We start from the raw sequence: 16,736 nt of genomic DNA, 5'->3' as shown, positions 1-16,736 counted from the left end.
CAGTTGGTTATACTTCATGCTTTATATTATTGAATGTTTTGTCTGTGTTTTTATGGTCTTAGTTTATTAAGGAAAACAATACCAAACACATTCTTATCATCATCCCACTTGCTAACAGTACACATCACAAACTTTTATATTATAACAATATCTGATCTCTGTTGAGTTGTTGTGGAACACATGGCAATTTGATTTTCTGTGTGTTTAATGTAGAAGCAAGTATACTATTTTTCTACTTTTTTTTTCTTGAAGTTGACATGATGATAGCATGTAATGAATGGTCCAGGGTTCCAGAAGAAGGAACATCCCAACATTTACCTTTTGTGACTTGGATCAGTTAGCGAGCTTGAGTCATTAGGGAAAGTAAGGCAAAGAAAAAAGGAATAAATGTTCTCTGGGACAAACCATGTTACATTGCAAGGGGTGCAAATTAGTTTATTATTTTTCACATAAGTTAAATACTGGCAGTTTTTTCATCTAGCACACAAATACTTCATAGCTTTATTTTTATACTAAAATTTAAAGTTGATCTAGGACATGCTCTATCCCAACTATAAATCTGTCTCCATATTTACCATTTACCTCCCCCTCCAATGCAATATGGTTTTGCCCAGTTTTGCAAAGTTATTAGTTTTTATGCTTTGCTCTCCTGCAGGATCCATTGCATGCTAAGAAGAGCAGAGTGGTGGCCTTGGGGTGATGGACCAGCATCTCTGGACCACCTCCAAATTTTGCTCTAGGTCCCAGTGATGAACTGTTACACCCCTGACTCGGGACACTCCACCAATATTCTGACTGTCATACAGCCAGACAGTCCTCAAGAATCATGACTGTCCTGCCTAAATTGGTACAGGGGCGAGTTATATAATTCCCATTTGTTGTCTTAGCTGCTGGTCACATTTGAGGATTATCATCATCCTCACCATTTATTTATATAGCGCCACTAATTGCACAGCGCTGTATAGAGAACTCACTCACATCAGTCCCTGCCCCATTGGGGTTTACAGTCTAAATTCCCTAACACACACACAGACACAGACAGACACACAGACTAGGGTCAATTTGCTAGCAGCCAATTAACCTATGAGTATGTTTTTGAAGTGTAGGAGGACACCGGAGCCACCGGAGGAAACTCACGCAAACACGGGGAGAACATACAAACTCCACACAGATAAGGCCAATTGAACTCATGACCCCAGTGCTGTTAGGCAGAAGTGCTAACCACTAAGCCACCGTGGAGAGAAACACTGCCCTCATGCTTGGCAAAATCCTGCTCAGCAGACCAGCTACACTGAGGTGACTCATTTGAAGTAATAGAAATAAGGGACTGCAGTATCATGTCAGCTTAATGAGGGATCGTGGAAGCTGTAGTTTTTTTCAGCCAGCACTTATTCTCTGCTTACCCAGTTACAATTTAAAAAATCATAACTGTACCAGTGTAACAGAAGGAAAACCCTCACTACAGAAAAATATATTAGCACATTTCTTATTTTGAAACCCGTAACACTTAAGTAACCATATGACATATTTTATGTGTCCACAACACTTAAGTAACCATTTCCAATAGTAAGTATATAGGAAATTGCTGCAGAGTGGCATTCTACCTTAAATACTAGTACCATATTTCCCCAGATGTTTCTCTGTTGTCCTAAACATCTTGGGCCTGAGTCATTAAAAGAAAGTAAGGCAAAAAAATTAGTAAATGTTCTCCGGGAGAAGCCATGTTACAATGCAATGGGTGCAAATAAGTTTAATATTTTGCACATAAGTTAAATGCTGGCTGTTTTTTCATGTAGCACATAAATACTTGATAGCTTTATTTTTACACTGAAATTTAAAGTTGATCTAGGACATGCCCTATCCCAAGTATAAATCTGTCCCCACATTTTAAATTTACCTCTCCCTCCAATGCAACATGGTTTTTGCCCAGGTGTAAAGTTACTCTTTTTTTATGGTTTGCTCTCCTTAATGACTCAGGCCCCTTATGGCTAGTTCTTTACTGGCTAGCTAAATAAACCAGTCCAGTTTGAATTCTAACAAATATTAGGGTTTAATGTGCTCTAGTATAAAGGTGGAGATTACAATATAAGAAAGCAAATGGTGCCCTCTTGTGGTAACCTTGTTCTGATGTTGGCATCATTGTGGAAGGTGTACTTTGTATGATATGCAGCTAAAACATGTTTTTTCATTTCTCTACAGCAAAAAAGACACCAGGAATCCTATCTTCTGGTAAGTTTTCTCTAACCACAAATCATGTTTCAAAAATGTTATAAATCTATCCCATATCAGCAAACTATAGATTGCTAACATAAAATTAACAACCATTATTGCCTAGCCACTTTTAACAGCTACCAGAATTTTATTAATCTCCATACATGAAAAGACTGCCTACGATGCAGTAGAGGTCATATACAAACTGGGAAAATTATTGGTGCTCAGTACACATTTTAGCCACAAATAGACCTATGTTATTTCATAGTAGAGATGGTCACTGAGCCCCGTGTTTTGGTTTTGGTTTTGGATCTGGATTACCTTCGTGTTTTGGTTTTGGTTTTGGCAAAACCGCCCTTGCGTGTTTTGGTTTTGGTTTCGTTTGGTTTTGTTTTGCAATTTGTTAAAAAATTACGTATTTTTTTGGCTAAAATAACATAATTTAGTGCTCCATCTGTTTCTTGGATAAGTGAGGTAATTCTACAGCTAATAAATGTCAATGAGCGCTGCCGACAACACATTAAAAAGAGCGATCGAAATTCAGAGCAAAAAAGGCAGTTTGGTGTCTATCTGTATATTACACACTACAGTTATAGTTAAATAGAAAAAAAGCAGCCTGCAAACACGGTACGATCAATAGAAATGCCCAAAGCATCTTTTCTGTTTGGCTCTAGTGTACACCCAAACCTTATTAGTGCAAATTAGGAAAAATACAGTTTAATCCCTGGTAAGCCGTCATTAATTCTAACACTTGCCTGCAAATTTAACAGACAAGCCTGCTTGTCTTCCTCTCCATGTTTGACTATTGGCAATGTAGCCATCGTCTTTGGGTGTATATTACACCCTACACTTATAGTTAAATAGAAAAAAAAACAGCCTGCATAGACTGCACAATAAAATAGAAATGGACAAAGGCAGTTTAGTGTCTGTCTGTATCTCACACCCTCCACTTGTAGTTAAATATAAAAAAAAACAGCCTGCATAGACTGTACAATAAAATAGAAATGGACACAGGCAGTTTGGTGTCTGTCTGTATCTCACACCCTCCACTTGTAGTTAAATAGAAAAAAACCCAGCCTGCATAGACTGTACAATAAAATAGAAATGGACAAAGGCAGTTTGGTGTCTGTCTGTGTATGACACCCTACACTTGTAGTGAAATTGACAAAACAGCAGCCTTTAAAGACTGTACGTTAAATAGAAATGCCCCAAGTCCTTTTCCTGTTTGGGGGTAGATTACACCCTACCTTTAGAGTGAAAGTTTTAAAAGATGTTGTTGTCATCATCTTCGGCATCATCCTCACCCTCATCAGTGTGTACATCATCATCACAGACTATTAATTCATCTCCGCTGGAATCCGCCATTAGAGAACTGTCAGTACTTGGATGTCTTTGATGGTAAAGGCCTTCCTCCTGGAAGATGTAGTTCATTATGATGAACATCATCTTTTCCACATTTTTTGGAAGTAACCTCCTACGTCGATCACTGACAAGGTTCCCGGCTGTGCTGAATACTCTTTCAGAGTACACACTGGAGGCTGGGCAGCTTAGGTATTGCAAAGCAAGTTTGTACATGGGTTTCCAAATGGCTTGTTTTTCTTCCCAGTAAGGAAAGGGACTGTCTGACATTTCCATATCAATTACCTCTTGAAAATAATCCACCATCCTTTGCATGTTAATAGTAGGATTGGATGGAGTTATGGGCAAGGTCACACATTTTTTGGTAAAATCTTTCAAACCAGCGCAGATGTCAAACTGTTGTGGTCTGCCCCCTGCGTCATCCCTGCTTCGCTTTGATAAGTTAAATTTTTTCCGAGCAGCAGCTGCTTGAGAAACTGAAGTAGGAGACGTCGTCAAGCCAAGGCCCAGTTCAGCGGACAACTTGCTGACCAATAGCTCCTTGCAAAGGTTCACATCTCGGTCATTTTGAAGCAAAGAATCAATGTAGGTCTTAAACCTAGGATCAAGCACAGTCGCCAAAACGTAGTGATCCGAGTTCAAGATTTTAATGACTCTTGGATCATTGCGAAGCAAATTAAGTACTTGTGATCTACAAGGTCAACATACTTTGCGGAATTGCTTTCTTTCATCTCCTCCTTCAGTTTGTCAAGCTGCTTTTCCAATAGTCGAATTAAGGGAATGACTTGGCTCAAGCTAGCAGAGTCTGAACTCACTTCACACGTCACAACTTCAAATGGTTTCAGCACCTTGCACAGCACAGAAAGGATTCCCCACTGTGCAAGAGTGAAATAGATTCCCCCTCCTTTCCCAATGTCATGACGTGTGCAATACGCTTGGATGGCTTTGCGCTGTTCCTCCATCCTCTGAAGCATGTACAGGGTGGAATTCCACCTTGTCAACACCTCTTGCTTAAGTTGGTGGCAGTGCAAGTTAAATTGTTCTTCGAGCTGCTGCAATCGCCTACATGCTGTGGCAGAATGCCGGAAATGTCCCGAAATTTTACGGGCCACCGAAAGCATCTCCTGCACCTCACGGTTATTTCTCAGGAAGCTTTGCACCACCAAGTTTATTGTGTGAGCAAAACAGGGAATGTGATGGAATTCACCCAGCTGTAATGCTCGCACTATGTTGTTGGCGTTATCAGAAGTGACATATCCTGGAGAGAGTCCAAGTAGTAGAAGCCATGTATTAATGACATCCCTTAGTTTTCGTAACAAATTATCAGCTCTATGCCTGTTAGTGAAGCCGATGATACAAAAAGTAGCCTGCCTGTGACAATGTTAAGTAGTGGTGTACATGCTGCTGCTGTTCCTGCTGGTATAGGCGAATGACCAACCCAGTGGGCTGTCACAGTCATATAGTATTTGGTTTGCCCACTTCCACTTGTCCACATATCTGTGGTTAAGTGTACAGTGGGCAGAATGGCATTTTTGAGCACAATTACTACATTTTTACAAACTTTTTGGTATAGTTGCGGAATAGCTTTACAGGAAAAATGGTGTTGTGATAGCATTTTGTAACGGGGACACATAACATCAATTAACTGTGAAAAACCAGCTGCATTTATTGTGGATATTGGACGCATATCTAACACTAGCATAGTAGCCATGGTGTCTGTGATCTGCTTGGCGACTGGGTGACTGCTGTCATATTTGCCTCCTCTAACAAAAGATTGTTTCATGGTTAATTGTTGTAAAGTAGTAGTGCTCTTTTTCTTGGCCTTCTTATGGGAGGAAGATTCACCCCCAGCAGCAGTAACAGCAGCAGCAGTGGGACTAACGCTTAAACATTCTTCAGAGGAATCAATTATAGTGCAGGAGTGATCGAGCCTTACCAAGTGGGATGCAGGGCTAACTCCCATCACTACTGAGGATATTGATGAGGACGGTGTTGTGGGTGTAGATTGCAGCCGTCGGGATTTAGGTGACAGAAGGGTCCTAGCTGATGATGGAGTGCTTGTTATTTTTTTGCCATAAATTTCAGCTTTTCCCAAAACCTTGCCATGAACTCTCGTCAAATGGCGTAACATGGATGAGTTACCAAGATGGTTAAGGTCCCTCCCTTGACTGACTGTGGCTTGGCCTACGCTACAAATGGCTATACAACTGTTGTCAGGATTTGGGTAGAAGTAATTCCACACATAAGAAGTGGATTTTTTTGTTTTATGCCCAGGTATGACAATGGCCTTTTTCTTGTCACATGCCAGAACTGCTGCCACTGGTGCAGGACTTACACAAACAACCTCATCCTCATCAAAATCCTCATTAGTGCCCTCGTCGCCTACACAAATCTCCACCTCATCCTCTTCGAATTCAAAAGTGGCATCCTCAATTAGTGTATCACCAGCTACACTCGGGCTGTGCAGGCACACATCAGCAGAAATGCTGAAAGGGCCCTTCTTTATGGCTACACTATCAGAATGGTCAGGATTACACATACCACTCGTGGATGGACTCTCCTCAGGGATTGGTGTCATTTCTGACTCTGAGCATACATTTTCCTCTAATGCCTTACTGCTTTCTTGCAGCTCGGTTTTCACATGTAACAGTAGTTATGCACCACTTTTGGACTCCAAATTACTTGGTCTTGCTTGGTCACGAGTGACCTTACAAGAAGAAGGCTTTGTAACATTTTTAGATCTCACACTAATAGAGAAAGGCGAAGGCCTCATTCTTTCTTTGCCAATGCGTGTGTAGAATGGCATGTTGGCAATTTCTTTTTTCTCGGCAGTTAACTTTTCATCAGTTACAGCTCTTTTTCTCTTCAACACGGTAAAAGGTTTTTTTTGGTGTGTTTTTTTCCCTGACTTAAAAAGAATATGTACTTTTACAGAGGCTTTACCAGATGATGTACAGGGAAGACTACCATCAGGACTGGTGCCAGCAGCTGCTTGCTGATCCTGCTCATATGTGGACTGCTGTGAATCCATTTTAATGAGACCCAAAGCACTTGTAGTGCAAATTCAGAAATATATAGTGCTGGTATATAATAATTTCAGCACCAGAAAATTAGTTTTTTTTCAAAGAGGGGAATATCTGACACCCCAAGCACTTGTAGTGCAAATTCAGAAATATATACTGCTGGTATATAGTAATTTCAACACTAGAAAATTGCTTTTTTAGGACTGGGGAATATCTGACACCCCAAGCACTTGTAGTGCAAATTCAGAAATATATACTGCTGGTATATTACTATTTCTGCAGGCAGAAAATAGTTTCTTTAGGAGGGAATATGACACCCCAAACAGTTTGTAATGTTTGCAAAAATGCCTCCTCTATCATCCTCTCTTCCTGATCTAATAACTGCTCTCTTCCTACTGTAATAAGTGCTGTAATAAGTGCTGTAATAACTGTTCTCTCCCGGCTCTAATGCTGCGACCTAACCCTTCTCTCTCCCTCTGTCAAATGGCACTGGATTGCTGTGGAGGCAGATATTTATGCATTTGAAACATCACGAGAACCGAGCTCCGAGATCCAACGACATCACAATGACGTTTTGAATTCCGAATAGGCGGGAGAGCTCGGTACTCGGATACCTAAAGTTCAGGCAGATTCGCCCATCTCTATTTCAAAGTGCATATATATAAGTCCCCATTGTGCATTCTCATAGACTGTTTGTGCAGACTGTAAACTACTTTATAGATGTTGCTCCATGACTGCAGAAGTGAAAGTCTCCCCATAGCACTGCCTACTTTTACATTTCTACCACCCCCTTAATTTGTTTAGACTTGCCTTACTCGCTTTAAAAATTTGGCTTGATATCATCATTAATATATCCAATAGCTTATGGTACTAAGGGGGCATTGTCTCCGGTACCTCTTGAGTCCTAAGTGTAATAAAACTGTTTATGTGGCTATTCACATTACTTCTGTTTATCCTGCTGCATCATGGGTTTAGAGTTTAGGAATATAATCATTAGGAGGCACTGATTATCCGCAGCCCCTGTTTGTGACTGGGAAAACTGTAAGCATTAGAGATGGCATCATATTGCCAGGATAATCCACAGTTAATTGTGGCTATTTTTGATTATAAGCAGTATGATTTATCAATGGAAATGAACAGATTTTTTCATTTATTTACTAGTTTTTTAATGCTGTTTGCCCTGCTAGTCTTTCAGCTTTTTCATCTTGCTGTACTATAGCCAAACAGTAAAAGAAATGTGATTTGAAGGAAGTGAGAAGATGAGGATTACTAAAGGTCATTTGTTACAAACTGCATAAACTGTGTATTCATGGTGCTTTTGTGCATTGTATATGTGGCTAACTGTCCACCAAGCAAAGTTCAAGGTGCATACCCAGTCCATGGCTTCAGAAAATGCACAGGGTGGAAACAGTAAAGAAGTCACATCAAAGAGCACCCTACTTCCACTTTAGGACTGCACCCTTTATTGAATTTTACATTTCCATTTTCACCTAATTAGTATTTGATTTAGCTTCTTTTATGTTTTAAGTTAACCATAAGAGTAAAAGGAAATTGGAACTATCTTTATTGCATGCATCTCTTTTGTGTGTTTGAAGCTTTTATGACAAAGAGGCTTATTTGCCATACCTCTCTTGTATAGGGATAGGTAAAACCCCAAGGAGTCTGCAGGAACAGGCTGCGACAAGGTTAAATTCCCTCCTTTGTTTCTCATGCAGCAAACAAACACACAGGTGTACCACATGGGTGTAATTGGTTTGTTGTTTTCTTTGATTGGTTTGTAGTGCTTGGGTAACCAATGCCAACTAGTTGGCCAGTGACTAGGTAGATGAACTATGTCTAGCTAGCACGAGGGTCTCCTCTTGTCACCCTGTCTGTGGTGTTGCTTGTGATGTGAACTATAAAAAGCACAGTTTTTACAAGCAAGAAGTTGTTTGTGTCTGTCATCTGCCGGATGTCAATTTCACAGTGGTGTTATTGTGTGATTACAGAGGACAGCTAGATCCTGCTGTCCATCCAACCAACCAGATGCAATGGTGGTGAGTGAAATATGTTCAATACCACTATCAAGCATACTTGCCTACTTTCTTCAGCTCCCTTCCGGGAGCCAGGCAGTGGAGGGGGGCGTGAGAGGGGTGGGAAGTCCAAAATCGCGTCATTTTGGTCCCCCCCTATGATGTCATGATGCAAGCGTCATTTGACAGCAGGGGGCGGGGCCAAACACCGCGATTCACCGGGAATCGCGGCCTTTGGGATCTAATTCTGCCCACTTCACTAGGAAGTGGGCACTTCCTAGTGAAGTGGGCAGAATTCGGGAGATTGCCACACTCGCCTGGGAGTCCGGGAGACTCTCACAAAATGCGGGAGTCTCCCGGACATTCCGGGAGAGTTGGCAAGTATGCTATCAAGTAACAAACTGTTATACAGTTGTAAGTTGCAGTGGGGAAAAATTGCTGTTTTGCAGAGAAAGCAAAACATTATTGTCTGTGGAGAGGCAGAGAAAAAGCAATAAACTGGTGATTTGGGAAGCAGCCGTCTGTTTTGCAAAAAAAAAGTTTCAATAAATACTAGTTATTGTAGGCACACAGTGTTAATCCATTTAGCTGTGTGTTGGGTGTGGTCCAAGAAAAACCTTGTGCAATAAAAAAAAGAAAAAAAGGTTTTGCTATTTTCCTGTGTGGGTTGCAAAAGCACCTGTTTGGCTTTCAAGAGCAAAAGTTTTAAAAACTGCTGTTTATTGTAGTGCAACAACTGCTGATACACTAAGTTGTGAGTTGGATGTGGTCCAAAAAAAAACCCTGTACAGAGGAGTTTTGATATTTCCCTGTGGGAATGCTATCTTGTAGCGTTTGAACGTGACGCCACCTGAGAGTTGGGCTACATCTAGCTTCCTATCTTTCGGGGGAAGTTCAGCGTACCTATAGAAACCTGGACAAGGACCAGGCTGGGAACCATCAGCAGCTGAAAACCACTATCCTGGCGTGGATTGGAGTCACCAGAGTGGGCGAAGCCCAACGGTATCATGAGTGGAGACTGTCCAAAGATTTGCTGGTTCGTGCTCAGCTTGCTGAACTTTGTAAAACAGTTAAAAAGTGGTTGCAGCCAGAAAAGAACACTGCCGTTAGAATAATCGAAATTCAGGCTATCGATCATCTTATCTGAGGTATGGACCGTTGGCTATAAAGGTGAGCACTGCAGGCAGACCTCCAGACATTAGAGGAATTGGCCGCTGTAGTAGAGAGATACATTGCCTTGCAGCTTATGTTCAAACCTCTGTTGCCCACTCCAAAGTTTACTATGCAGACCCCAAATCTCTGGTGGCTTTATAAACCGACCCTGGTGGCGATCCAAATGAATAACTTATCCTGTGGGCTCATACTATATCCCTGCTGACTGCAGAACAATTTAGGCTATTCTGGGGCGCCGTGCAATGGCGCAAACGCATCATTTTACCGTGGGGGGCCTGTCAAAAATTACGGAATTCAGGAGTCTCCCAGACATTCCGGGAGAATCAGCAAGTATGCTATACTCACTAGATGTCAGCAATTTTGCCAACTGTATTAGTATTGAAATTAGTCAAATCTCTTTGTGATTTGAATTGCTGCCAAAGTGCTCATCTCTACTGACCTCATCATAGCCATCAGATGCAGACAAAATACTGATTTTGCAAGCAATGCAGAGAAAAAGCTGCACCCCAAGCAGCTGCACTAGCAAAGACCCTGCAAAGTAACAGTGCAGATAGAGTGGAAATAACATAAATAAAATTCTTAATAGGCTAACAGTTCTATATGAAATCATCCTTAATAGGATAACAGTTGTAGGTGAAATAATCATAATAGAAAGACATCATCTATAACTGTCATCCTATTAGTTATTTTTATTATATTATATTCCCTCCCAATGTGTCGATAGTTTACTGTTTCTGCAGGTGGTATGAGCAGGGCTGTATAGAGGAATCTTGGGCCCCTATGCAGCCATTTCTTGTGGCCCCACCTAGTGGAATGTGAATGGCAGTTAGCGATGGCTGCACTTTATATCATCTGTGTCCTACCTCTTTCACAATTCACACATATAAAGCCGTTACAAATTTGTGTAGGCAGTGGGAAATTATAGAGTATCACAGATGAGTGTCATCACAACAAGGACATGTTTGTTGAAGATCTGCTGAAACGCCATCGAAGTTCAGCTGCTGGACCCAGTGATTTTAACTGTCATTTTTGTTGCCATATTTCTTTCTCCTGTGGTGATGTCCGAGGCCTCCTCAATGATAGCAGCTGTTGCCACAACTCCAGCAATAATGGGGAACAAGTGTCTTGGCTGTGTGTGTCAAGCAGTGAGCATGATGCCAAAGAAATATACTGGGTACTTTGCTACTCCAAGCTGGTGAATGACCACAAACATGCCCAAGTAGCACAAAAGAGAGAACCTTCTCCAGATGAAGGTTCAGTAGCTGACTGTCTCAAGATTTATGCAAAGACTAGTTTATATTTCATTAGAGATGAGCGGGCTTGGATTTTGCTAATCCGAGCCCACCCAAACAGTGAGGATCCGACGGGATCCGAGCACTGTTCGGGTACTTCCGGCTGCCCAAGGACTCGAAAACGAGTCTATGACATTCAAGTCTGGCGTCGGATCTCGCGAGACTCGGATGTCATAAATGCCCCGCTCGCGGCCGCCATCTTCATTCTCCCTGTGGTTAGTGGAAGAGGGAGGTTGTTTCTGATCCTGTGCTCTGTCCTGCTGATTAGTTTATTAGTCAAGTGGTGCTTTGTCCTGCTGAGTCCAGTAGTACTTTGTCCAGTGCTCTGTCCTGCTGATTATTTTAGTCAAGTGGTGCTCTGTCCTGCTGAGTCCAGTAGTACTTTGTCCAGTGCTCTGTCCTGCTGATTCCAGTGGTGCTTTGGCCAGTGTCTGTCCTGCTGAGTCCAGTGGTGCCTTTGTCCTGTATTTTTTTCTGCTAAGTCCATAGTAATTTGATAATTATCTAAAAATCTTAAACAAATTAAAAATAAATAAATACCCCCAAAAAAATAAAAAAAAATAAAAAATATTATAGAGCAATATATTATTGCAGTCCCAAAAAATAGGTACTGCAAACTAGATTACTATGTTCACTGTTTCTGCAGTCCCAAAAAATAGGAACTGCAATCTATATTACTACGTTCACTGTTTCTGCAGTCCCAAAAAATAGGAACTGTAATCTATATTACTACGTTCACTGTTTAAGCAGTCCCAAAAAATAGGAACTGCAATCTATATTCGTACGTTCACTGTTTAAGCAATCCCAAAAAATAGGAACTGCAATCAATATTACTACGTTCACTGTTTCTGCAGTCCCAAAAAATAGGAACTGCAATCTATATTAGTACGTTCACTGTTTAAGCAGTCCCAAAAAATAGGAACTGCAATCTATATTCGTACGTTCACTGTTTAAGCAATCCCAAAAAATAGGAACTGCAATCAATATTACTACGTTCACTGTTTCTGCAGTCCCAAAAAATAGGAACTGCAATCTATATTACCACGTTCACTGTTTAAGCAGTCCAAAAAATAGGAACTGCAATCTATATTACTACGTTCACTGTTTAAGCAGTCCAAAAAATAGGAACTGCAATCTATATTACTACGTTCACTGTTTAAGCAGTCCCAAAAAATAGGAACTGCAATCTATATTACTACGTTCACTGTTTCTGCAGTCCAAAAAATAGGAACTGCAATCAATATTACTACGTTCAATGTTTCAGCAGTCCCAAAGTGTGTGTGGTTTAGGGGTACGCTCTCTTGTGCTGCATATAATGGAGTACAAAAATTTGGAGGATAAAGTAGGGAAAGATCAAGACCCACTTCCTCCTAATGCTGAAGCTGCTGCCACTAGTCATGACATAGACGATGAAATGCCATCAACGTCGTCTGGCAAGGGCGATGCCCAATCTCCTAGTAGAGGGCATGTAAAATCCAAAAACCCAAAGTTCACTAAAATTAGCAAAAAAAGAAAATTGAAAACATCTGAGGAGAAACGTAAACTTGCCAATATGCCATTTACGACACGGAGTGGCAAGGAACGGCTTAGGCCCTGGCCCATGTTCAGGACTAGAGGTTCAGCTTCACCCAAGGATCTAAGCCCTCCTCCTCCCTCCCCCTCAAAAAATTTTAAGAGTTATGCTGTCAGCAACAACACAGCAAACAACTCTGCCTTCTAAACAGATGACATCACAAATCCCCAAGGCGAGTCCAAGGGTGTTGGTGGTTGCGAAGCCTGACCTTCCCATCACTGTATGGGAAGAGGTGACTCCATCCACCATTTGCAGCACACCTTCTGCATATGCTGGAAGGATCACCCACAGTGTAGATCCAGATTTGGATAATCAAGGTGTCAATGTTGTACACCGGGAGGAGGCTATTGATGTAGCTGGCGCTGAGGAGGAACTTGACGAGGAGGATGCTGATGTGGTTATTTTAAATGAGGCACCAGGGGGGGAAAAAGTTGATGTCCATGGGATGAAAAAGCCCATTGTCATGCCTGGTCAGAAGACCAAGAAATGCACCTCTTCGGTCTGGAGTTATTTTTATCCCAATCCGGATAACAAATGTATGGCCATATGTAGCTTATGTAAAGCTCAAATAAGCAGGGGTAAGGATCTTGGCCACCTAGGGACATCCTCCCTTATACGTCACCTGAATAACCTTCATAGTTCAGTGATTAGTTCAGGAACTGGGGCTAGGACCGTCATCAGTCCAGGGACACCTAAATCCCTTGGTCCTGTTGGATACACACCACCAACACCCTCCTCGTCAACTTCCTCCACGATCTCCATCAGATTTAGTCCTGCAGGCCATGTCACCAGCCAGACTGAGTCCTCTTCAATCCGGGATTCATCCGAGGAATCCTGCAGCGGTACGCCTACTACTGCCGCTGCTGCTGTTGCTGCTGGTAGTCGGCCATCTTCCCAGAGGGGAGGTCATAAAAACGCTACGTCTTTCACCAAACAGTTGACCGTCCAACAGTCGTTTGCCATGAGCACAAAGTACGACAGTAGTCACCCTATTGCAAAGCGGATAACTGCGGCAGTAACTGCTATGTTGGTGTTAGACGTGCGTCCGGTGTCCGCCATCAGTGGAGTGGGATTTAGACGGTTGATGGAGGTATTGTGTCCCCGGTACCAAATCCCGTCGAGATTCCACTTCACTAGGCAGGCGATACCAAAGATGTACAGAGAAGTACGAACAAGTGTCCTCAGTGCTCTGAAAAATGTGGTTGTACCCACTGTCCACTTAACCACGGACATGTGGACAAGTGGTTCAGGGCAAACGAAGGACTATATGACTGTGACAGCCCACTGGGTAGATGCATCGCCTTCCGCAGCAGCTGCATCAGTAGCAGCATCTCCACAACGGCTGCTCGTGCCAAGGCAGGCAACATTGTGTATCACAGGTTTTAATAAGAGGCACAACGCTGACAACCTCTTAGAGAAACTGAGGGAAATAATCTCACAGTGGCTTACCCCACTTAGACTGTCCTGGGGATTTGTGGTGTCAGACAACGCCAGTAACATTGTGCGGGCATTATATATGGGCAATTTCCAGCACGTCCCATGTTTTGCCCACACCATTAATTTGGTGGTGCAGCATTACCTGAAGAGTGACAGGGGTGTGCAGGAGATGCTTGCGGTGGCCCGCAAAATTGCTGGACACTTTCGGCATTCAGCCAGTGCCTACCGCAGACTCGAGCAACATCAAAAAAGTCTGAACCTGCCCTGCCATCACCTCAAACAAGAGGTTGTGACGCGCTGGAACTTCACCCTCTATATGCTGCAGAGGATGGAGGAGCAGCAAAAGGCCATTCAAGCCTACACAGCCACCTACGACATAGGAAAAGGAGTGGGGATGCGCCTGAGTCAAGCGCACTGGAGACTGATTTCCGTGTTGTGCAAGGTTCTGCAGCCGTTTGAACTTGCCACACGAGAAGTCAGTTCCGACACTGCCAGCTTGAGTCAGGTGATTCCTCTGATCAGGCTGTTGCAGAAGCAGCTGGAGAAAGTGAGGGAGGAGCTGGTAAACCATTGCGATACAACAAAGCATGTAGCTCTTGTGGATGAAGCCCTTCGTACGCTTTGCCAGGATCCAAGGGTGGTCACTCTTTTAAAGTCAGAGGTATACATTCTAGCCACCGCGCTCAATCCTCGGTTTAAAGCGTATGGTGTGTCTCTGTTTCCCGCGGACACAAGTCTACAACGGTGCAAAGACCTGCTGGTCAGGAGATTGTCCTCTGAAGAGGACCGTGACATGCCAACAGCTCCTCCTTCATTTTCTTCAACACCTGTGGCTGCGAGGAAAAAGCTCAGTTTTCCTAAAAGACCCGCTGGCACAGATGCTGAGAACATCTGGTCCGGACTGAAGGACCTGTTAACCATTGCAGACATGTCTACTGCAGCTGCATTGGATGCTGTCACAATTGAAAAAATGGTGGAGGATTACTTTGCTGACACCATCCAAGTAGACATGTCAGACAGTCCATATTCTTACTGGCAGGAAAAAAAGCCAGTTTGGAAGCCCCTGTACAAACTATTTTACCTGAGTTGTCCACACTCCAGTGTGTATTCCGAAAGAGTTTTTAGTGCAGCGGGGAACCTGGTCAGTGAGCGGCGAAGGAGGTTGCTTCCGCAAAACGTAGAAAAAATGATGTTCATAAAAATGAATTATCAATACCTCAATCAAGTACAGCACTGACCTGTGGTTGTGGAGTCCAGCGGGGACGAATTGATAATGTGTGAGGATGAGGAAGTACACACTGAAGCGGGCCAGGAATCTGAGGATGAGGACGACATCTTGCCTCAGTAGAGCCAGTTTAGTTTGTACAGGGAGAGATGAATAGCTTTTTTTGTGTGGGGGCCCAAACAAACCAATCATTTCAGCCACAGTAGTTTGGTAGGCCCTGCCGCTGAAATGATTGGTTTGTTAAAGTGCGCATGTCCTATTTCAACAACATCAGGGTGGGTGGGAGGGCCCAAGGACAATTCCATCTTGCAACTCTTTTTTTGGCATTATGTGCTCTTTGGGGCCTAGTTCTATCTCCATCAGAGATATTCCTGCAGGCCATGTCACCGGCACAGCTATGTTGGTGTTAGACGTGCGTCCGGTGTCCGCCATCTGTGCAGTGGAATTTAGACTAGTTGAAGGAGGTATTGTGGCCCCGGTACCAAATTGGGTACCGGGGCCACTCTACTACGCAGTCCAGATAGCTGCGTATCAGATATTAAACTATGTTCACTGTTGCTGCCAAATCCAAAAATAATGAAAATGCCCTGTCATCATCGAAAACAAGAGGTAGTGACGTGCTAGAACTACACCCTCTATATGCTGCAGAGGATGTAGGAGCAGCCATCTGTGCAGTGGAATTCAGACCAGTTGGAGGAGGATGGAGGAGCAGAAAAAGGCCATTCAAGCCTACACAGCGACCTACGATGGGCCACGTGTTTGTGCCTCCCACTTGTGTCGCTTAGCTTAGACATCCAGCTACCTCGGTGCAACGTTTTGGACTAAAAACAATATTGTGAGGTGTGAGGTGTTCTGAATAGACTGGAAATTAGTGGAAATGATTATTATTGAATGTTATTGAGGGTAATAATAGCGTAGGAGTGAAAAAAAACAAAAAAACTGGATTTTATGGACTTTTTATGCTTTTTTAAAAATAAATCAGAACCCAAAACCCTAAATCAGAACCAAAACCTTTCGTCAGGTGTTTTGGCAAAACAAATCAGAACCCAAAACCTCAAGCTAATCAGAACCCAAAACCCAAAACACTAAAAGTGGCCGGTGCACACCCCTATATTTCATGTTTACTCATTCAAACCATACCATGCAACCAGTAGCTGCATAAAAAAATGGCAGTCGCAAATGGCTACTATATTAGTGACTAATAATGATTCTGGTTTACAGTAGCCACACACAGTAACTACAATTGATATTCTACTTAGATTGTAAGCTTATTTGGGCAAGGTCATTGTATGTAATTTGTTTTATCATGATCTCCTAAATCAAGAGTGGAGCTCAGCAGTGACTGGTGTATGAGCAGTGACTTCACTACGCATGTGCCTGCCCCTACGCATGCAAAGAAGACTAATCCAGGGGGGTCTTAGGGTGTGGACA

General features: G+C 42.7%; 1 protein-coding gene across 5 annotated transcripts in view; it reads left to right on the top strand.

Annotated features, from left to right (window-relative positions):
- The window catches only part of ADGRG2 (adhesion G protein-coupled receptor G2), a 154,791-nt gene that overhangs the window by 52,775 nt on the left and 85,280 nt on the right, over positions 1 to 16,736 (top strand). For all 5 annotated transcript variants that reach the window (XM_075196536.1, XM_075196534.1, XM_075196535.1 and 2 more), the window contains one exon: positions 2,200 to 2,229. In XM_075196536.1, the coding sequence (XP_075052637.1) occupies positions 2,200 to 2,229 (30 nt within the window). The remainder of the gene's footprint in view (positions 1 to 2,199; positions 2,230 to 16,736) is intronic.

The sequence above is a fragment of the Mixophyes fleayi genome, chromosome 2 (genome assembly GCF_038048845.1).
Source record: "Mixophyes fleayi isolate aMixFle1 chromosome 2, aMixFle1.hap1, whole genome shotgun sequence".
Taxonomy (NCBI): Eukaryota; Metazoa; Chordata; class Amphibia; order Anura; family Limnodynastidae; genus Mixophyes; species Mixophyes fleayi.
The sequence above is the reverse complement of the archived record's forward strand: the minus strand, read 5'-3'. Positions and strand labels throughout refer to the sequence as shown.